This window comes from Callionymus lyra, chromosome 7 (assembly GCF_982586985.1).
Source record: "Callionymus lyra chromosome 7, fCalLyr1.hap1.1, whole genome shotgun sequence".
In the NCBI taxonomy this organism is placed as follows: domain Eukaryota; kingdom Metazoa; phylum Chordata; class Actinopteri; order Syngnathiformes; family Callionymidae; genus Callionymus; species Callionymus lyra.
Genome location: NC_141824.1, coordinates 11,735,545 through 11,758,180, shown reverse-complemented (window position 1 = coordinate 11,758,180; position 22,636 = coordinate 11,735,545). Strand labels below are relative to the sequence as shown.

The 22,636-nt window shown below is 37.9% G+C and overlaps 4 protein-coding genes across 4 annotated transcripts in view; 2 read left to right on the top strand and 2 right to left on the bottom strand.

The window, feature by feature from the left end:
* Positions 1 to 473: 473 nt before the first annotated feature.
* On the top strand, positions 474 to 5,618 carry LOC148075048 (tektin-1-like). Its single transcript, XM_087795566.1, has 7 exons — positions 474 to 993; positions 1,055 to 1,220; positions 2,244 to 2,372; positions 2,445 to 2,591; positions 2,656 to 2,821; positions 4,496 to 4,692; positions 5,368 to 5,618. The coding sequence occupies exons 1-7, from the start codon at positions 828 to 830 to the stop codon at positions 5,525 to 5,527; spliced, it is 1,131 nt and encodes a 376-aa protein (XP_087651692.1). The 5' UTR covers positions 474 to 827; the 3' UTR covers positions 5,528 to 5,618.
* A 990-nt stretch (positions 5,619 to 6,608) lies between these two features.
* xaf1 (XIAP associated factor 1) lies at positions 6,609 to 11,616 on the top strand. Its single transcript, XM_087795622.1, has 7 exons — positions 6,609 to 6,745; positions 7,464 to 7,599; positions 8,303 to 8,359; positions 9,103 to 9,301; positions 9,363 to 9,430; positions 11,194 to 11,361; positions 11,424 to 11,616. The coding sequence occupies exons 1-7, from the start codon at positions 6,708 to 6,710 to the stop codon at positions 11,448 to 11,450; spliced, it is 693 nt and encodes a 230-aa protein (XP_087651748.1). The 5' UTR covers positions 6,609 to 6,707; the 3' UTR covers positions 11,451 to 11,616.
* A 1,534-nt stretch (positions 11,617 to 13,150) lies between these two features.
* On the bottom strand, positions 13,151 to 14,857 carry LOC148075046 (mitochondrial nicotinamide adenine dinucleotide transporter SLC25A51-like). Its single transcript, XM_087795884.1, has 2 exons — positions 14,834 to 14,857; positions 13,151 to 14,140 (listed from the first exon to the last, which is right to left on the bottom strand). The coding sequence occupies exon 2, from the start codon at positions 14,116 to 14,118 to the stop codon at positions 13,219 to 13,221; it is 900 nt and encodes a 299-aa protein (XP_087652010.1). The 5' UTR covers positions 14,119 to 14,140; positions 14,834 to 14,857; the 3' UTR covers positions 13,151 to 13,218.
* Positions 14,858 to 16,760: 1,903 nt separating this feature from the next.
* The window catches only part of ecel1 (endothelin converting enzyme-like 1), a 38,292-nt gene continuing 32,416 nt past the window's right edge, over positions 16,761 to 22,636 (bottom strand). Inside the window, exons 13-18 of the mRNA XM_087796004.1 lie at positions 21,711 to 21,778; positions 20,423 to 20,547; positions 20,008 to 20,073; positions 18,814 to 18,909; positions 18,664 to 18,740; positions 16,761 to 17,705 (exon numbers count right to left, since the gene is read on the bottom strand). Of these exons, the coding sequence (XP_087652130.1) occupies positions 17,606 to 17,705; positions 18,664 to 18,740; positions 18,814 to 18,909; positions 20,008 to 20,073; positions 20,423 to 20,547; positions 21,711 to 21,778 (532 nt within the window). The 3' untranslated portion in view covers positions 16,761 to 17,605. The remainder of the gene's footprint in view (positions 17,706 to 18,663; positions 18,741 to 18,813; positions 18,910 to 20,007; positions 20,074 to 20,422; positions 20,548 to 21,710; positions 21,779 to 22,636) is intronic.

Below are 22,636 nucleotides of genomic sequence, written 5' to 3'. Positions count from 1 at the left end.
TAAACTAAAAGATTAATAAAACACGTTTTATTTTAAAAATATATACAAATTTTCAGGGAATTTTTTTTGAAGGGGAATAAATATACTCAGGGCCCCTGACTCAGGGAAAGTAAATAATAAATAAATATGGAAGCTAAATATGGAAATATAATATCAATAAACTTTTCTTAAAAAAAAGAAAAAAGATTAATAAAACACGTTTTATTAAAAAAATATATATATATACATGGGGAAGAAATATGCACAAAAAAGGGGGAAAGTGTTGAACAATGAAATTTATATTTTGATTTAAAACAATAATAAAAACATTTGAAAAAATTAAGAAGAACCATGAGGGCCACAGTCAAAGGGCCGCATGCTTCTGTAAAAGTACATTTGAGTTTGTGAATTTTCTTCTTCTTTTCTAGATGAACCATTGAACGTGTGTTGAATACTGCAGTGATCTGATTGGTTGGCTGGGTGGCAAAGCATTGGTGATGTTCAGGTTGAATTTCGAGTCAACGTTACTAAGAGAGTTGTTGCCGTGATGCAAGACTCCAACTTTTGTCCTCGCCTATTCCTCCTCCCCTTTAAAGAGCTTCAAAGAAACATTCTCTGTGTAAAGTAAGATTTCAAAGCAGGCCGTGACATCAAAGAGTCTCACAATAAAGCGATCAATGACGCAGGACTTCAATAAAGTCCGAGTGTCAACGTTTGTCCCACAGAAGTTATAACTGATGCTTCACGACTCGAGACGCTGCTGTTGGTGTCAAAGGAGTCGACGCCACGTTAACAGCAGCTCAGGTCAGTGAAACCATAATAGTTTAGATTTGATCGTAAGAAAGAACATGTCGCTGTCGGAGTACCAGCCCCAGCAGGCGGGGGGGCCCAACCTGACGGACATCAAGTTCATGAGGAACCGCTCGGAGCGTTTCAGAGCCGAGTGTTCGCAGCTGATCAAGGAGAGCGAGACGACCTGCAAACGCATGAGGGAAGACATCAACCAGCAGATAGGTTTGTGGCTCTGAGCCCAGAGTTTGGACTCGAAACGTGACTCGTCCTCTTGTGTCTTCAGACCAGCACGTGACCTACATCAAGTGCCTGAAGAAGGAGCTGCAGCAGAAGCTGGACGAGATGGTCTCGGAGATGGAGGTCCTCGTCCGACTGCAGAACCGAGTGTTGAAGGCTCTCAAGTCCTGCAGGGAGCCTCTGAGGGTCACCATCTCCTGCCTGGAGGAGAGGTGAGTACCAGTGATGGTGAAGCTTCATGAAGCAGTGTCGTGCCGTTCAGGATGAGTAGTACAATTAGTAGTAGGAGTACAATTAGTAGTAAGAGTACAATTAGTAGTGTCATTTGTAGTATTATTAGTAAACGCAGTGGTAGAATTAGCGGTAGAAGTATTAGAACAAGTAGAATAAGTAGTAGTATTGGGAGTAAAATAAGTAGTAGAATTAGTAGTAGAATAAATATAATTAGTAGTACAATTAATAGTATAAGTATACATAGTAAACACAGTAGTACAATTAGTAGTAGAATTAGTAGTATAGTATAATTTGTTGTATTATTATTAAACACAGTAGTAGAATTAGAAGAAGTAAAATTAGTAGTGGGAGTAGAAGAAGTAGTAAAATTAGTAGTGGGAGTAGAAGAAGTAGTAAAATTAGTAGTGGGAGTAGAAGAAGTAGTATAAGTATACGTAGTAAATGCAGTAGTACAATGAGTATTAGAATTAGTAGTAGAAGTAGAATTAGTAGTATTATTATTAAACACAGTATTAAAATTAATAGTGGAAGTAGTAGTAGAATTAGTAGTATAAGTATACGTAGTAAATGCAGTAGTACAATTAGTAGTAGAAGTAGAATTAGTAGTATTATTAGTAAACGCAGTAGAAGAATTAGTATTAAAAGTAGAAGTACAAGTAGTAGTAGAATAAGTAGTAAAGTAGTAGTATTAGTAGTAGTAAGTAGACAAAAGTGTTTTTAAAGTTGAATGAAGTTTCTAGGTGTGAGTAGATTAAAGTACCTGAAGGTCAAAGTAGAAGGAGTTGAAACATGAGTTGAAGATTCTAGTGAATGGGGGAAATAAAGGGTAGAAAAAGAGAAATAGAAGAAAGAGTTGAAGAGATAAAAGATAGAACATCGCTGGCATTTCAGGAACGAGCTGAATTGAAAAAAGTTTGAATGGTTCAAATCTGATAAAAGTTTAGGTCAGAAAGAGTAAAAATAAAACCAGGATCTCAAGAGTGTAACTGATGTTCTTCCAGGAAGAAGCGTTTCCCGTCGGACCGGGTGACGGACGACGTGGACCGGGAGCTGCTGAAGGAACGCGAGGTGATCGAGGGAGTGATCTCTCTCTTCCAGCACGTGGTGGAGCAGATCTCCGAGCAGATGCGGTACGACCCCCCACCGACCTTGACCCCGCCACGACCCCGCGACTAACCGTGTGCCGCGTGTCTCCGCCTCAGACTGAACCAGACGGTGAAGCTTCAGCTGGAGCAGGACTTCAGGGGCAAGTCGGACGCTCAGAGCGTCAACAACTTCTGCGCCCTCATGAACTCGCTCTCCTTCGACGACCCCGTCGGAGCCAGGACCACCGAGACCCTACTGTCGAGGTCGGCGGGTTTGACCTTTAGAAGATGATGTTCTTCATACCTGTCTTTGTCCCTCCGACCTTAGCAAGGCCGTGTCCAACTCCGTGGTCCTGAGGAACCTGGTGGAGACTCTGCTGGAGGAGTCCGGCGCCGACATGAAGAGGCAGATCCAGAACACGAGCGAGGCCTTCACCAAGAACGTCCAGGACATCAAGACGGCCGTGAGCCAGATGGACGAGCAGCTGGCGAAGGTGAGAAGAAGAAGAGATCTCATCCCTCTCAACGACACTCTCAGTAACAGTGACTCAAAACATCACCAACAATGCTTTGCCGCCCAGCCAACCAATCACAACTGACGATCACTACAAACTTGACCTTAAACGTTCAATGGTTTGATTTGGAAACGCTACATTCTCACCGAACTAAACACCGGAACATGTATTCAGTCATTATTCAATAGTTAAATGCATCATTAGCTCAGCATTAGCTTCGTAGCTCTGAACCTCCATACACCGCAGAGCAAAATAAAAGGTAATGTTGTTGCTCTTGAGCTTAAAGGTACTAATACTATAAAACAATCTACTTGTTTAATGATGCTTGTAACTTACTTACTTCATATATATTTCAGAACTATATTTAATATTTCATGAGGTGCCATCCCTCTCAAAATTATCCTAGGACGCTCCCATGATGCTTTGCCGCCCAGCCAACCAGTCAGATCACAGATTACAGTTTTTTTTATATACTTTTATTCATGTATTTTGTTTTAATTGTTTATTTTAACTAATATATATTCATCTATTTTGTTATTTCAACATTTATTTATTCATCTGTTTTTTAATTTCAACATTTATTTATTCATCTATTTTGATATTTTAACATATATTTATTTTGTTATTTCAACATTTATTTATTTATCTATTTTGTTATTTCAACATTTTCTTATTTGTGTATTTTGTTATTTTAACATTTATTTAGTCATGTATTTTGTTATTTTAACATTTATTTATTTATCTATTTTGTTATTTCAACATTTTTTTATTTGTGTATTTTGTTATTTTAACATTTATTTAGTCATGTATTTTGTTATTTTAACATTTATTTATTTGTGTATTTTGTTATTTTAACATTTACTGTATTTATTCATGTATTTTGTTATTTTAACATTTATTTATTTGTGTATTTTGTTATTTTAACATTTATTTATTCATGTATTTTGTTATTTTAACATTTATTTATTCGTTTATTATGTTATTTTAACATTTATTTTTTTGGTGTATTTCGTTATTTCAACATTTATTTATTCATGTATTTTGTTATTTTAACATTAATTTATTCATGTATTTTGTTATTTTAACATTTATTTATTCGTTTAATATGTTATTTTAACATTTATTTTTTTGGTGTATTTCCTTATTTTAACCTTTATTTATTCATGTATTTTCTTATTTTAATATTTATTTATTCATATATTTTGTTATTTTAACATTTATTTATTTATGTATTTTGTTATATTAACGTTTATTTATTCATGTATTTTGTTATTTTAACATTTATTTATTCATGTATTTTCTTATTTTAATATTTATTTATTCATATATTTTGTTATTTTAACATTTATTTATTTATGTATTTTGTTATATTAACGTTTATTTATTCATGTATTTTTTAATTTTAACATTTATTTATTCATGTATTTTCTTATTTTAATATTTATATATTCATATATATATATATATATATATACATATATATATATATATATGTATATATATATAACATATATTTATTCATGTAATTTGTTACTAACGGTTCATCTGGAAAAAACTCTGAGACACAGAATATGATGAAACCATGAAAACAAATGAGTAAATGTTAGTCTCGTCTGAACCTCGTTGCTCAACGGATTCTGTTTTCCACCTGAGATCCCGTTCGAGTACGAGAGCCAGCAGAGGGTCAAGATGGAGCTGCAGGTGACCATCATGGAGAACAAGCACTTCCTGAACGTGGCTCAGACCAGACTCGCCCTGCGACGTCACAAACTGGCCAAAGAGCCGTGTTACGACCCGCCTCAGACCGAGCTGCTGGCCAAGGTGGAGCAGCTCAGCGCCTACGTGGACCGGTAGGACCAGGACCCGCTGACGCCCCCGTCCTGCTGAAATATGTCATGAAGTTCGTCACTGACACTGTGTTGAATAGTTAACATTGAACATTTAACGTATACGCTTTGATTTTTTTTATTGAAATTTCTTTTAAACATTTAATTTTTTTTTAAATAATTTAATTATATCATTTCTATAATGATTGGTTAAATTGTTTAAAATTGATTTATATTTTTTAATAATGTTGAAATATTGACCTTTTTTAATGCATAGAGTTTGATATTCTAATTCCAATAATTTAAAACTACATTTAATAAATAAATAAAAACAAATAAGCATTTTAAATTCAATATAAAAGTGTTGATATAATAGTGTCACCAGTCAATACCAGAAGATGACCGAGTTACTCGATCAAGCCAATCACATGACGCACAGCTGGTCACATGACTACTTAACAACGTTATTATCCGTTGACACTATTAGACCAACATTTCTATATTTTATTTCGGTGAATTCTAGGAGTTACCAATTTAAAAATATTGAATAAAAATTATAATTATTATTGGAGTTTAAAAATATTAATTAATTTGGAAAATATTCGATTTAAATTAAAAATCTATCATACAAAAAAAATTCAATATAAATATGATTGAATGTATGAATTAAATAAGAAAATAATCTCTTGTGATTGACAGGCTGCAGGAAGCCGCCCTTCGCTCCGAGGAGGAGCAGCGAGAGCTGAACCGATGTCAGCTGGAGCTGGAGAAGAACATCAGGATCAAAACCAACTCTCTCTACATCGACGAGGTCGTCTGCCTCCAGCAGAGAGACGCCAGCGTCTGTCAGACCTTCTAGACGTCAGACCAGAGGGTCGTAGGTCGTCTTCTTATCCAAATATGTTGGGTTTTAAATAAAGCTCAGTCGGAAGCAATGATGTCTCAGTGAAGTTTGAGGGTCTGTTGTTCTGTCGGTTCTGTCGGACACAAAGGTTCTCTTGCTGTTGCCATGGAAACAACATGGAGAGACTTTTTAAACTATGAAATAAGTCTATTAACGACATAACAATAAATAAATACATTCTTGGATTATAATGTCAAAATAAATAAATAACTTCTGATTTTATTTTTTTTATAGATACAAAATGTATTTATTCATGCATTTTGTTATTTTAAACAATTATTTATTCACCTAATTTGTATTTTCAACATTATTTATAATGTATTTTGTTATTTCAACATTTATTTAGTCTTATATTTTGTTTTTTCAACATTTTTTTATTCATGTATTTTGTAATTTCAACATTATTTATTCATCTATTTTGATATTTAAACATTTTATATTGTTACTTCAATATTTATTTATCCATGTATTTTGTTATTTTAACATTTATTTATTCATCTATTTTGTTTTTTCATCATGTATTTATTATTATTATTTTTTTCATTTTAACGTTAATTCATGTATATCGTTTTTTCAAACATTTATATATATATATATATATATATATATATATATATATTTAAATGTATTTATGTATTTCGTTATTTTAACATTTATTTATACACCCACACACACACACACACACACACCCCCCCCCCCACACACACACACACACACACACACACACACCCCCCCCCACACACACACACACACAGCCTGGTCTCGAAAAGCGCTATATAAATAAATATTACTTACTTACTTACTTACACACACACACATACATATATTACATATTATTTATGTACTTCATTGTTTCAACATAAATTCGTGTAATAATTTATTTTTTTAATTAATTTCCGTCGTTTTACCTTCTACATGTTTTATTTTTATTTACGTTTCAATATATAATTAAAATAAAATGCATATTTAGCGCCACCACGTGACCAACACTCACAATGACACCAAACACGTCAATCATTTTCGCTTTCGGTTCTCGTGTGAGTTTTTATTAAAGCTGTGTTGTTTTCCTGGTTCTCGTCACTTCTCTTGACTTTGATTTTCACCAGAAGTTTTGTTTAAAACCCAAATAAACTCCATGGACGAGCCTCAGAAGAGCCGCACCTGTGATCTGTGGTGAGACATTTATTATTTACGCGAGAAAACAACTTTATACCACCATAAGGAACGAAAAGTTAAGAAGCGTGATTTAAAAGAAAAGATAAAAAAGAACGGATTAAGAAAGAAAATACACGTAAATGTGTCAGGTGATTTTAGAGGATGACGTAAGACGTGTCAAACAGTTTTACTTTCGTCTGTGTGTTTGTTGTTTACAAACTCGACGATTCACTTGTTTTATTGAATATATTCCCAGAAAATTGATATCAAACATGTATTTCGTTAAACTGAAAATATTTGAAAGAACTTTATTTCAGAAATAAAGTTTTCATTTAATAAAAAAAAAAACGTCTTTGTCTTACACAATAAAAAACACATTATTTTAAATCACGTGTCTGTTAAGTCAAAGATGATCCGGGTTCTCCGGTTTCCTCCAACAGTCACAAAAAACGATTGAAAACTCTAAATTGTCCGTAGGTGCGAGTGTGTGTCACTGGTTATGGTTTTGTGTGACTGGTGATAAGTTCAGGGTGTCCCCCGCCTCTCACCCGTAGTAGCTGGGACAGACTCCTCCCCTCCGTGACCTGGTTAAATGAATCAGTGATAGAATAATGAATGAATGATTGAAGCATAAAAAAAGATTATATATTTTATGAGTTCCCAGTTTTAAGTGAACTAAGATGTACAGAAGTGTACAACACTCGTAACGTAACACATTTGTTTGTGTGTGTCTCAGTCACAAGGAAGTCGCTGAAGTCAACTTCGATCTACACGAGGTTCACTGTCGACGATTCCTCTGTCAGTGTCCGGAGTGTGACGAGTCGGTTCCTACAGAGCAGCTGACGCAACACAAAGAGGAGCAGCACACACTGGTACACACACACGGGTATACACACACACACACTGGTACACAAACACACACACTGGTACGCACACACACTCACACACACACACACACACTGGTACTAACACACACTCACACACACACACACACACTGGTACACTAACACACACACACACACACACACACACACTGGTACACAAACACACGCACTGGTACGCACACACACTCACACACACACACACACACTGGTACACACACACACACACACTGGTACACTAACACACACACACACACACACCCACACACACACACACACACACACACACACACACACACACACACACTGGTACGCACACACACACACACACACACACACACACTTGTACGCACACCCCACCCCCCCCCACACACACACACACACACACACACTGGTACACACACACACACTAGTACACTAACACACACACACACACACACACAAAGTCACACACACACACACAAAGTCACACACACACACGGACACACACACACACTGGTACACTAACACACACACACACACACACACACACACAAAGTCACACACACACACACTGGTACACACACACACACACTGGTACACACACACACACTGGTACACTAACACACACACACACACACACACACACCCCCACACACACGGACACACACACACACACACGACAAGACAATGACGTGCAACCATGTTTGTTCAGGTCAAATGTGAGAAGTGTAAGAAGAACATGCAGAGATGTCGCCTGAACGATCACGAGGTCAGTCAATCATTACGTTATTATTTATACTATGATACTGTCGACAATAAACACATTTTTAAGCAGATGTTCAGATATAATATTTGATGTGTGTGATTTTTTTCAAGATGATTTAGTTGTGTTTATTGTCAAGAATCTGGTGATACTACACGTAGTTCAATGCAGGGTCAACGATAGCTGTATCGTGATAATTTAGTAACAAATATATATATGTAGTATTGTCGAGTACTTGACTCTGGTGTTGTAGTATTCACAGACCACATGACTCTTGACAAAGTCGTAACTACTTTCATTTGTTTTTAAAACCAAAATATGTCCAAACATCAGCTTTAAAAGCTGCTGGAGTCACTGTATCCTCTTGTCCTCAGTCATTGACAAGATCTTGCTCGATTTCATTGTTGCTTTGGGAAGTAATGACTGCTGCCATCTAGTGGCCGGAGGTTTAATGGCAACAGAAAAATGAACAAACTCCCTGAATATCCTGGTGTTTATTGTAAAAACAACAACAAAAAAATTGAATTATTTGATTCTATTGAGACGCTATTTAAATATAACTGATAATTAATAAAATATGATTTAAAGCTAAAAACATTTGTATACTTTTTTAAATGATACAGTTAACACGCCTATGATTGTGATGGATAAACAAATGTTTACCAACAAGTCCAAGTTTTTGCATAAACGTTTTTGATTTTCTTAAACCGCCGAGTGGACAAATATAGTGAGATATAAGCTGTGATCAGGCGGACGAGTGTGTGGAGCGGATGCAGGAGTGTGAGTTCTGCCAGATAGACCTTCCATGGAAGGATCTTCACCAACACCAGGTGGCGTGCGGGAGTCGCACCGACCTCTGCGTGGACTGTGGTCAGTACGTGAAGCTGGTGGACCAGCGGGTTCACGACCAGACCTGCTCGTCTCGCTGCAGCTCGGCTACAAACACCGGTCAGTAGCTGCTCTAACATCTGAGACCTTCACTCTGACCAACGACATCTTCCTCCTCCAGACACGCTCGTGGTGAACTGTGGGTACTGCAGCCTCTCCTTTCCTGCTGAAGACCTGGACCATCACGAGGTCAGTCTAACTTTTGGACCTTTTATTTTGAAGAGGAAATTTGAGCCTTGGGAAAATTGAAATGCAAAAACAATGTTAAACAATCCGTTTCTGTTATTGAGATCCCAATTAAAATTTGCTTTTCACCAAAAAAAAAGATATGTTTTGTGCCCTTTTTTAAAGGTACTGTAATATATTAAAGTATCTCAATTATTTACGGATAATTTAGCATAAATAGCAATTCATTAATCCTCTCACACCAGGAGGAGTGTATTGTCAAAAATATGGCAAAAAAATACGTATTACTATACAGGTACAACAATATTGTGATACTGTAGCAACAATAGTACAACAGTATATATGTGTAGTATTGTTGAGTACTTGACTCTGGTGTTTCAGAATTTACAGACCACATGACAAAGTCGTAACTGCTTTTGTTTGTTTTGGAACCAAAATATGTCCAAAAATCCCCTTTAAAAGCTGCTGGAGTCCACTGTATCCTCTCGTCCTCAGTCATCGCCAGGATCTCAATTTAACGACTGCTATCATGTAGCGAAATATGTCATAACATCAGCTTGAAAACGTGTGAACGTATCCTCTCGTCCTCAGTCATCGTCATTTGATTGTTACTTGCGCAAACTATGTCGAAACATCAGCTTTTAAAGCTGTTGGAGTCCACTGTATCCTCTCGTCCTCAGTCATCGCCGGGATCTCAATTTAACGACTGCCACCATGTAGCGAAATATGTCGAAAAATCAGCTTGAAGACGAGTGAACCCTCTCGTTCTCAGTCATCGTCATTTGATTGTTACTTTAGCAAAAATGTGTCCAAACATCAGCTTTAAAAGCTGCTGGAGTCGACTGTATCCTCTCGTCCTCAGTCATCGCCAGGTCTCAATTTAACGACTGCTACCACGTAGGGAAATATGTCGAAACATCAGCTTGGAAACGAGTGAACATATCCTCTCATTCTCAGTCATCATCATTTGATTGTTACTTTAGCAAAATATTTCCAAACATCGGCTTTAAAAGCTGCTGGAGTCAACAGTATCCTCTCGTCCTCAGTCATTGCTGGGATATCCCAGGTTTTTATTGTTCCTTTAGCTGTGGGGATGTAATGACTGCTGCCATCTAGAGGCTGCAACACAAACAAACACTGTGAATATTTGCATATTTTGAATACAAATATCAAACTTTTGTTTTAACTCTTGAATCTGAAGTCCCGAAAAAAAATGTGTTTGTGGTATCCCTTGACCCTGAAATAACACAAGCGTTAAACACACTTTATTAAAATATAAATCATAAAACAACTATGATAATAATAACATATGACTTGAAAGCCAAAAAATAAATAAAAGAGAGTTAAAAAATAAATAAATCAATAATGTGCAGTTGAATATCAATACAATATTAAAAAACGCTTTCCAAAACTCTCAAGGTCTCTTTACAAGTACTAACTAAGCAGTAAAATCACATTCAAGCCGCAGCATAAAATCAAGACATTAAAATTAGGCACTAACAGCAACAATTAACAAAGATTATGTTGGTTTGCAAATGAAACAGTTTTGATTTTAAACAAAAGTTCATGAAGTATGTGCGGGATTGAGATGTTGTAGTTACACACTGCCGACGCTGGGGGAGCCAGAAACAATGTTTCCAGTCATGCATGTTGCTGATTTAAATGAGTCTATAAATCCATGTTGATACGATCTCTCTGTAGAGTCTCTTTATTAAAACTATTAAAGTTCTATTAAAGATAAAATATGTTTATCTCTCTTGAACCAGCTGGAGTGTCTCATGGCGTCCGGGTTGGAAATCAAAAGTCAAGATTACTTCAGTGGTTCTGCTGCGAACAAGACGACGGACGTTCATCACGGAGACGACCCTGACCAGCTGAACGTCTGTCCTCACTGTGACCTCCTGCTGCCCACCTTCACGCTCCAGTGGCACGAGGTGAGACTTAGACGTGGTGCGTTCAGGTGCAGTCGGTTCATCATCCTCTCTCGTCTTTCCAGGTCAAATGCAGACGACTCCACGTTTGAAAGACTTACAGACGATTGGTTTATCACTCCTAAGTTTTAACTCTATTTACAAATATGAGAGAAAAAAACATTTATTCATTACATATTAATTTGATTAATTTATATTAAATGTGAATTTGACAAACTTGAATAAAAAACGTATCATCGATGTAACACTATCAGTTTATTTAATTCGTTGAATGCTTTTATTTTCACACTTAATTATATTTTGTTGATTCACACACACACACACACACACACACACACACACACACACACACACACACACACACACACACACACACACACACACACACACACACACACACACACACACACACACACACACACACACACGCTACATTCACACATGCACATGCATGCTACACAAACACACATACACTAAAGGACACACAAGCTACATGCGCTCAAACAACAAACGCACACCCACATACTACCCATACACACATAAACCAACACACACACACACATTAATCACATGCTATACAAACCCATAAGAAACACACAGGCACACAAACACGCTCCACACGCACACACAGGCACACACACATGCTTCACACTCACACATGGTACACACATAGGGACGCAAACACACATGTTCACACGCAAAAGCTACACTCACACACACACGTTACACACATAGTAATGCATACACAGACACATGTCACACAAATAGTAATGCACACACAGACACATGTCACACAAATAGTAATGCACACACAGACACATGTCACACAAATAGTAATGCACACACAGACACATGCTACACACATAGTAATGCACACACAGACACATGCTACACACATAGTAATGCACACACAGACACATGCTACACACATAGTAATGCACACACAGACTCATGCTACACACATAGTGATACACACACAGACACATGCTACACACATAGTGATACACACACAGACTCATGCTACACACATAGTAATACACACACAGACTCATGCTACACACATAGTAATACACACACAGACACATGCTACACACATAGTAATGCACACACAGACACATGCTACACACATAGTAAAGCACACACAGACACATGCTACACACATAGTAATGCACACACAGACACATGCTACACACATAGTGATACACACACAGACACATGCTACACACATAGTGATACACACACAGACACATGCTACACACATAGTGATACACACACAGACACATGCTACACACATAGTAATGCACACACAGACACATGCTACACACATAGTAATACACACACAGACACATGCTACACACATAGTAATACACACACAGACACATGCTACACACATAGTAATACACACACAGACACATGCTACACACATAGTAATACACACACAGACACATGCTACACACATAGTGATACACACACAGACACATGCTACACACATAGTGATACACACACAGACACATGCTACACACATAGTGATACACACACAGACACATGCTACACACATAGTGATACACACACAGACACATGCTACACACATAGTGATACACACACAGACACATGCTACACACATAGTGATACACACACAGACACATGCTACACACATAGTGATACACACACAGACACATGCTACACACATAGTAATGCACACACAGACACATACTACACACATAGTAATGCACACACAGACACATGCTACACACATAGTAATGCACACACAGACACATGCTACACACATAGTGATACACACACAGACACATGCTACACACAGAGTAATGAACACACAAAGGCAGTGAAACCCTTGAGGTTCTACAGCAGCTTCAGCAGCAGTTCATAGGTAGCGTTGATGATTCCCCAGGACAGCAGCGAGCGATGGTAGTTGAGATGAGCTCCTCGGTAGAACTTGGCCAGACTCGCTCCTCTCTCCACCCACACCTTGACCATCACCTGTCGACAAGACCGGAACGCTCCGCCCACCTGAGACTGGGCCCGGGACTTGATGACGTTCAGGGGATAGAACAAGACCCCGAGCGACGCGCCCAGAACCCCTCCGCAGACGAAGTCCTGCACCAGGTGACCCACGTGGCTCGTGGCTCCCGGGAGTCGCTCCTTAACGGGACCTCGGAGCCCAAAGTAGAGGACGTTGCACGGACCGTTCCGGAGCAGGACCGGAACCAGGCCGCGATAAAGCTCCCGGATACCGAACTCCGACACCAGGGACCTGAAGGTGTGAGAGGTGTTTCTGAAGCGTCCGTCGTGTCGGTGGTCTTGTAAGAGGGTCTGGACCCGCTCGAACGGCATCAGGGCCGCCTCGGAGGTCCCGGCCAGGGCCGCGGCGAGACCCCGGGCGAGCAGCTCGGGGACTCGTCCGCCTCTGGTCTGCTCCAGCAAGACCTCGGAGAAGTCCTCGTACAGCCCGAACATCATGGCCACGTTGGTGGTCTTCTGCAGGAGAGGAGGCAGGAACCCCCGGTACAGGGTCCTCCACCCGTCCGTCTGCAGCTGCCGGATCGCCTCTCGGGTCAGCACGCCGTGCAGCTGCTGGCGGAAGAGGACCTTGTTGACGGGGAAAGTCAAGGCGATGTTGGCGAAGGCCGCGATCGAGCCGCAGACGTAGTGGTTCGTGCGAGGACCTCGTTGAGTGTCGCCCGAGAACACGGCCAGAACCTGGTGCGGGTCAGAGGTCCAGCTTGACCCGGCATCAGTCATGGCGTAGAGAAATGTGTATGTCCTGAAAAGTTAAGGGAAACATGATGATATGGATTCTTGTTGTTATAAAACAAAAATTAACATGAGAAAAAAACCCCATAATCAATAAAGTTTATCAATCTATCTAAATAACTGATTTTGGAGCATCTTCCATGAACATTAATTGTAACATTTCAATTTGGTGGTTTCAAGGTGGTGTAAGAAATTAACTGATACACGTCAATATCGCAATATCCTTTCATTATACTGTAGTGATATTTAACAACAACAACAAAAAAATTAAACTCACATTTTATGTGTTACTATAGTTATTTAATGGTTTATAGTTCAATAAAGTGTAGTTGTTGTCAGTACAATTTGATTTACAATTAAGAAGCAAATATTCAGAGTTGGTTCAATTTTGTGTAGCAATTTAACTTCTGGCCGATAGTCACTAGGTCCTTTCACAGGTAAGGAATAATAAAATCCAGCGAGATTATGGTGATGACTGAGGACGAGAGGATACAGTGGACTCCAGCAGCTTTTAAAGCTGATGTTTGGATATATTTTGGTTTTAAAACAAATGAAAGCAGTTACGACTTCATCAAGAGTCATGTGGTCTGTAAATTCTGACACACAAGAGTCAAGTACTCGACAATACTACACATATATACTTGTTATTACAGTATTAATATATCGTATCGTTGACCCTGTATCTCTTAAACAGCTAACTGACCTGTCAGGTGGTTGAAGTGCTTCAATGTCATACCTGGTTAAGCTCTGATGCTAATGAATAACAAACTGATGTAGAAATAGTCTAGACTGTTTAGAGTAACTTTGATATAAAGTCAAGTCTTTATTCTTCCAGACCTTTCAAATGCTGAAATTATGACTTTACCAACTCAATCTGTCTTTTTATTATTACCTAACACTTTGTTGTCGGCCTCAAATACGTTCAGCTGATGTTAAAAAATAAATAAAAATAGACAGACTTTTAATTTGCATTACAGAAGTATGGAAGACTGAAGATTGTGGCTTCCCCACTGTTAGAATAGTGTACTCTTTCAAAAAGTACAGTCAGTACTTCAGAAATGACCAGACCCGACAATAATAATAACAAATAAATAAAGAATTTTACATATTTCCGCTCAAAAAAACCAAAGATATGTATGTTTTTATATACACAAAACACCACAAAGGCATTTAATTTAATTTTTGTTTGTTCCATACACGCATCATTTAACTGTTCCTCTTAATAAATAAAGATAAATATTTTCCTTGTCCCTGTTTTAATTTTTTTAAATTTAGGTTTTCAATTTGAATCACAAATTTGGTTATAGCTGTGGATGAAAAGTCATCTTTTCCCTTAAATAGTTTTGTTTATGTCCTTCAGAATTTCCTCTTGTTGCTTTTGAATTTCTCTCTCTTTTCACATAAAGAACTTTTCACATAAACGTCTTCTTTCCTTCTTCTCGGTAGATGCGCAACACTGCCCCCCACTGGTGAGTGTGTGTTTGTACAAGTCAAAACTTGAAAAGCGCCGAACGAGTTCAGACTCTTAGAGCTTATATTTTTTCTTAATCGTGTTTAAAAAAATATATTGTTCAACACAATTTAATTTTTTTCGATCTTGACGGAACAGCCGCTCGAGCTGCATCTCGCTCACATCCGGTTCCGGTTACCTGCCAGCATCAACTCACCTGTTCTGATGAGCAACAGTTCCTCAAACTCATACAGTATAAGTCCATTCACAGCCTTAAATAGTTTAATTTTGTGTGTTTTTTAAGAAGAAGAAGCCGTAACGTGATGTATTTCATTCAACAGGTTTGAAAACTACTTAATTCTCTTTGTTTCGTTTGTAAAATTGTTCATATTTAGCTTCTACTTTTCCTTCATGCTAATTGTAATTCGAGCTAATGTTAGCATTGCTTCTACATATAGTTTCTCGATTAAATTGAGTCTGTATACGTTCATTTAAAGGTTATGAAGAAATCATCACAAATCGTTTTGTGTTAATATTAATGGTCATGTACTGCTGTTTTTTAATGTACTCAAAAGTCCTCATTGTCACATCAATGGTTGTATTGGTCAAATAAAGCTCTTTATTTTGACCAATACAACGTTTTGTCAGTCAAACGACACATTTCAAATGTGCCATAGAAATTTATTTTTATTTTCTAGTCAAACCTGCATCGAAAAGTTTCATTTTTGCACTTCAATTCCAAACTCAATAATTTAACTTTCAGGCTTTAACCACTCTGTGATCTCACTGAACCTGTCTGTGGTTGGATGGGTTTATAAAACCCTTTATTTGTTGTTTATATATCTTATTTTGGAGGCTTTAGAGTCAGCTTTGAGAGCTGAACATTTGCTCAGCTGTGCGAGGCGTTTTGATCCAATTCCAAATCATGATAATCCCATAATCCCGAACCTCTATCCCGAGTGACCAGCGAGGTAAAGTCAATACAGTGATACAGTCACAACAATGTGCCGCTGATCTATGAATCCAGCATGTGTTGGAACATTTTCTAACAACTTATTTTTGTGTGTAATTTTCCAGGTTTCAAGCAAACGTTCAGGCTGGATGACAATCTGCTCGTGGTAAGTGCACAGCTGGAAACAAATACACCAAAACATGACACAGTGATCTGTTGTGTTTATTTGCACATTAAACAACACTGAGAGGAAACGATAGCAGCCGTGACTTCCACCGTGTTAAGAGCTGCGATGTTGCCATGTGTAAGGTCCGAGTGTGGAAAAGAACATGCCGTCAGAAACAAACTGTACAAACCCAACACTTGGTATACGTTATCACTGTACAAAGATTCACATGTTGTATACAAAAGTATTTTTTTTAATGACTGTACAAATGCACAAAAGTCCAGACGAGTGTCTCAGATATCTGAACAAAATGTAATGATTTTCCCTTTTTAAAAAAAAATCAGTCATTTTTCGTTGACTACAAATCCTGGAGAACATCAACCTTAAAAAATAAACAACACCACATATCATTAAAAAAAAAACAACAACTCACAAACACTCACAAAGATCATCAGTGCAGGCAAACAGTCATGATGGTGGAACGCTTCTCTGCCACCACTAGAGGGCACTATACGGACACAAACATAAAAGCAACTCCTATAATCATCTGATTCATTTTGGTCCTCGATCAGTCAACACTGGGGGCTGAACTACTGTGGCTAATTCTTAATAATCCAGTTTGAAATAAATGGAATATATCAAGAAAAGTAAATTGCATGGATACAATGCATCAGTCCCGACTCTATGAATTCTATTTTAATACAAAAATAGATGATTTAGAAATAATATAAAATAGAAAAATATATAGAATCAAATGATATATGTACAATACAGATGGTCATCTGACCCATGCTATTAGTTTGGTATAAACAGAAATCTGTAAGCGTACAGTAGGTCAAGGCGTTTCTGAGTTTGCTTTCGTTAGATGTGGTGTTGAGTCTTAGTTAGTTTGGACCGGGCCTCGGTGTCACCACACGGAGCACTTGTCGACGGGGTTCATCGGGGATCCCTTCGGACAGTGGAACACTCGTGAGAACTCGTCGAACTGCGACACGCTGCCGATGACTCTGTAGAGAAAGTCACGATAGTTTGTTAGAATATAGACTTCCCAGAGCATTCAGCAATTTACATTCTTAATATTTACCGATTTATTTGGAAAGAAATGATGAAAAATAAAAAGAATTCAACGTCTCATATCGTGTCCTAATAATGCATACACATTTTTGTTAACACATTACTTAAAATAAATGTTTTTATTCACTTCAATGTATCTGTTTTATCTGTATTAAATAATTATATTTAATATATTAATGAAATCTGAATAACTTGGCTCACAATTATATACAATAATATATTGTACATTTTTTTTTTTGAAAGAATTTGTTTTTCATAGACTTGAATTAAAGATCACATTCATTTTTAATTTTCAGGACATGGACATGCCTGGAAACACCGCCAACCCGAAAACGTGAGCCTCTTTTTTTTGCCGTTCCAATGGTTTCCACTAAAGGTCAGAGTTCAAATCCCATCTCTACCTCAGAATATGACATCTTGATCTACCTGTTATCCATCGGGCCCCATTCTAAGTAATGGAAAGCTATCCAGACAAACCCCGACAGCCGAGAAACTACACCTTGTCCTATCAAAACCACTATTTTATTCAACTTAAATTCATCAGAAATCTTCTATCTATTCAAAGTAGTCTGTCTGGATTGCTGCTCTTTTTTCTGTCTGTCTGCTGTAGATAAAAAAAACACCTCATGGCTTCTTACTTTAGTGGCTAAAAAGGGTCCTGAAGATCTTTTTTTTACTAAGTGCCATTAGTGTAACGGAATTGTGTATTTATGAGCGGCGGTGACAGTATTTTATTGCTGAGTCAGCGGTTCTTCACTGTCACATAGAGGACAAAGGGGGCTGATTAGAGAATGTGGCAGAAGATACTTTGAAATAAAACACTTGGTTCAATTACAGAGATGGAGAAGATTGTGAAAAGGAAGTAGCTTGTGGACCGTATTCGCTCTTTACCTGTAGTGTTCAGGTGCGTGTTTGTCGGTGAGCAGCTGCAGGTAGATGGACTGGGATCTTCTCTTCATACACCAGTTCTGAAACATAAGCAGGGATTTGACATCAGGATGAAGGTCTGGGTCAGAGGATTATAGAGGTCGACAATGGTACCTGTGCGAATGCAATGAAGAGCAGCTGCTCATGCGTGTATCTGAGTCCGGGCAAGGGTCTCTCTGGACCGTGTTCTCTCACCCACTTCTGATAAGCCTGCAAGGACGAGAGGTCATGAAGGAGTCATTTCATGATAAGCCTCAAATATTTGTGAAGTTCATAAGAAAGTATATTTACTAATACTCTCACAGCTGGTCGAACAGAGTATGTATATTGTTATGGGGGTCACTGAGGTACATTTTTTTTCACAAAAGATCAGAAAATGGCATTTATCTATTGACTTTTAAACAAATTCTTTTTAACCAAAATGTTTTCTAAATCCAGAGAAAAATGTTCAACTATTACCTTGAAACCCATTGATATTCACAACCTTTTTGTTTTGATCTTTCTACCTCTACGATTCACTGCTCTTCCCTTGAATGTAAGAATCATCAAATAACTGGAAAAAGTGGCAATAGTCCTTTTGAGTGCATCGGTCTTAAGCAACCCTAAAACAATGTTGACTTAAACAACACCTAATCTCATGGAAGGTATTGTATTGGTAAGATTGTATGCTGCCTTTTATAGATTAATGTTTTCTTCCTTTTCTTTTTTAATCGTTGTTAATGCAGCACAGCTTGGTGGCCTTCTTTTCACTATGATAGTAAAATCCTTCAAAAGATTTACAGATCAAGATGGTAATCCAGGACACAACCAATCCAATTGTTCCAAAAAACGAATTTAAAGTTGTTCTTAAGGAGCAACTTATGTGAAAAAACCCAACTCTCCTGACTCACTTACATGTATCGGATGTTGTTGTCTTTCTCTCCAAGATGCATTAAAAGTCCCTCATCATGACCATGTTTTGAACTTATTACTTAACTTAACTTAAAGTTTTCTTCCTTTGAAATCTCGACAAAGGAGAGGTTACGAGAGCGGAGTGCATTATGGCGTAATAATGACTTCACTCGTCCTCCAACCAGCTGTAACCACACTCCGCTTTGTTTATACATGGAGACCATTGGAGATGGAGACTTCTGGGATTGGCTAATGTAAATATTTGAATGATGTTTTGCACAAAGAGACACATACTGATGTACAATAAAGTTCCAAGATCTATTTAAGACACACTTAAATCAACACATTAGTTTCCCTACTAACTTAACTTATTCGCTTACGGACACATAGATCCAAGACATTCTTACAATTACTCACAAAGTATGACAACTTGAGTCCACCCATGTCTGCAATGTTCTCTCCCAGTGTCAGACGACCGTTCACCTACACAAAAACAAACAAAATCAAACACATTTCCAAACATCTAGAACTGATTTCAGTTTTTAGAGCTAAAATAACTGAATTTTAACCACTGGTACCGATTATCTTTCATTAATGAATAAGTCTCTTTTAAATTATGATTTAGATTAAACATGCATATTTAATTATTGTTTTTGTTTGTCTTTACATTAAAGAAAGAAGGGTGTTTTTTTCAACACATTCAAATATAATAACAAGAGTCATTTAAAAAAGGTGTTTTTCCACCAAGACCTTTAACCAAAAATCTCACTGTGAACGGTCACTGATGGCAGGTTGTGAGTCTGTGCTCACGCATGCAGCCTTAAGAACTCACCTTCTGGTTGTAAACTGTGAAATTGTCGTAGAGTTTGACAATACATTCGGCTTTCTTCTGGAACTTTCTGTAGCTCTCCTCCGTCCACCATTGCTTCAGGTTGCCGTGCCGGTCGTACTGGCCCCCTACGGACATGAACCATTGCATCACTAAGACGAAGGGCAAAAGGGCAGGGGGGCAGCGTTAGCATTCACACAACACAACCTCCAACTTTTTAATTTTCCAAGTCCAAAGAGCTGCCCAGGAGGCTTTTCTTTCAGTCAAACAAAGCTGGACACTTGTGATATAGAACACAAACCTTAAGCTACGTACTTAACACGGGTGTTAACGTCTACATGTGTGAACAGTTCACCGGGAAAACAAGTCATTAACGGTTCGAAAAAAATCAATAACTGTTTACATGTTTTCTTTCACCTGTCTTTCTCCATGTTAATTTCTCACTTGTAAACATGCCTGCAAGTGTGTTTTGTTCATGTGATGTTGGACTCATACGAGATAGTGTGATGTCAAGACAGTTTTAAGACACATTTTTCTAAGATAAAACAATTGTTACAATTTTATTTATACGAATGTGTTTATTCCACTTATATAGGTTCTAAAATCCTAAATTACAGAAATAAACATAGTGCATCTTCCTAGTATAACTCCACAAAGCAAATTACTAAGGAGCTTGCTGTAATACTACAGTGACTTGCAGGCTTTGTAGTATTTCCACGTGAGCATTGTTCAGTAATACAATGGTGACTCGTAGTGTTTCTACGGGGACTCGCAGAGTAATATATGGAGCCTTGCGGAGTAATACTATGGTGACTCGCAATGCAGCTTTGTTATATATATATATATATATATATATCAACATTATGACTGATTTCTGACTGCCGTGTATTACATAACACCAGTTTGAAGTCCGTAAGAGAATAAGGAATTTATGTCTGATAACTACTGGAAGGGCTTTGCTGTAATGGATTTTTAAAGTGTCTGAATGGAGACGAACCCACTGGTGGTTAAATAGCGAAACTGCCTGCAACTGATTACATGACGGTAACAAGCCTCGACTACACATGGTGAAAAAATTGCTAATGTTGACACTCCTGCTATTTTAAAAAAAACACTGGAGATAACATCACATTCTTATTGTTCGTGGCAACACTTTTCACAAGGAGGTAAAAAGTTCAAGGTTGTGACTTGCATCAGTTCGGCTTCTCTAAACATCAACACTGATCTGCTGCTGCTAACATCGTTGGGATTTCACCCAACGAAGGATTGCGACGCGGTGGACTAAACTCACCCCAGTCATCATATCCATGTGTCAGTTCATGTCCGATGATCGCTCCTATCCCTCCATAGTTTAGAGACCTGGATGGGGAAAAAAATGGAGAGGTTACTAAAGCAGTTACTAAACAACACAAGTGATCATGTAGAAAGAAATGTTGGCTTAAATATTTCTCAAGGCTTGAACCTGGAAATGTCCACATTAAATGTATGTAATCTCCCATGATGCCTTTCTACTCACAGCTTTATTAAGTGACAGCAGATCGGTCGCTGTTTACATTCTACGTCTATGTTGCTATGCCAACAGTGGTCGACGGCTGTGATTGGTTGACTGGGCGGCAAAGCATCACGGGAGCTGTTACTGAGAGGAATGGCACCACAAATGCAATGTTGAGTTTGCAAGTTCAAATAAATGTTAAATAAACACCACCAACCTTAAACAAGTGAAGAAGTAAATTGTCTTTACTTTCGTTTAATGCAAGGGTTCAGAACATAACCTACGCAAAAAACGAGGGACCGCTGCACACCTTTCTTTCACATGGTATCAGTATCAGTACCAAACATCTGAAGCACAAACTCACTTTTAAAGAAAATTGCTGAGTTGTTTTAAAGATTTATAACAGAATTTGGCACCACTAACGTTGAAAGAAGTAACTTGTTTTGTCTCGTTGTCGATAGAAATCCAACTGTTGTTTATACTGTCTCATATTTTTTTCGATTGAATAGCCAGAAAGTTTTCACTTCGAAAAGCCATGAAATGGAAAAAAAAAAAAAAAAAGCGAGTGCAATTGATTGGACAAGAGGGAGTGAGGAGCTGTCTCCTTTCATAGAGCGTTAAATTACTGGACTTGGAGAGGCGACCTCACGGTGACACCTGTTCCATTAGCAGGACCTTGTTCAGTAATTGAGCTCTTGGTGGGTAGTTAAATTGGTTTAATCAGG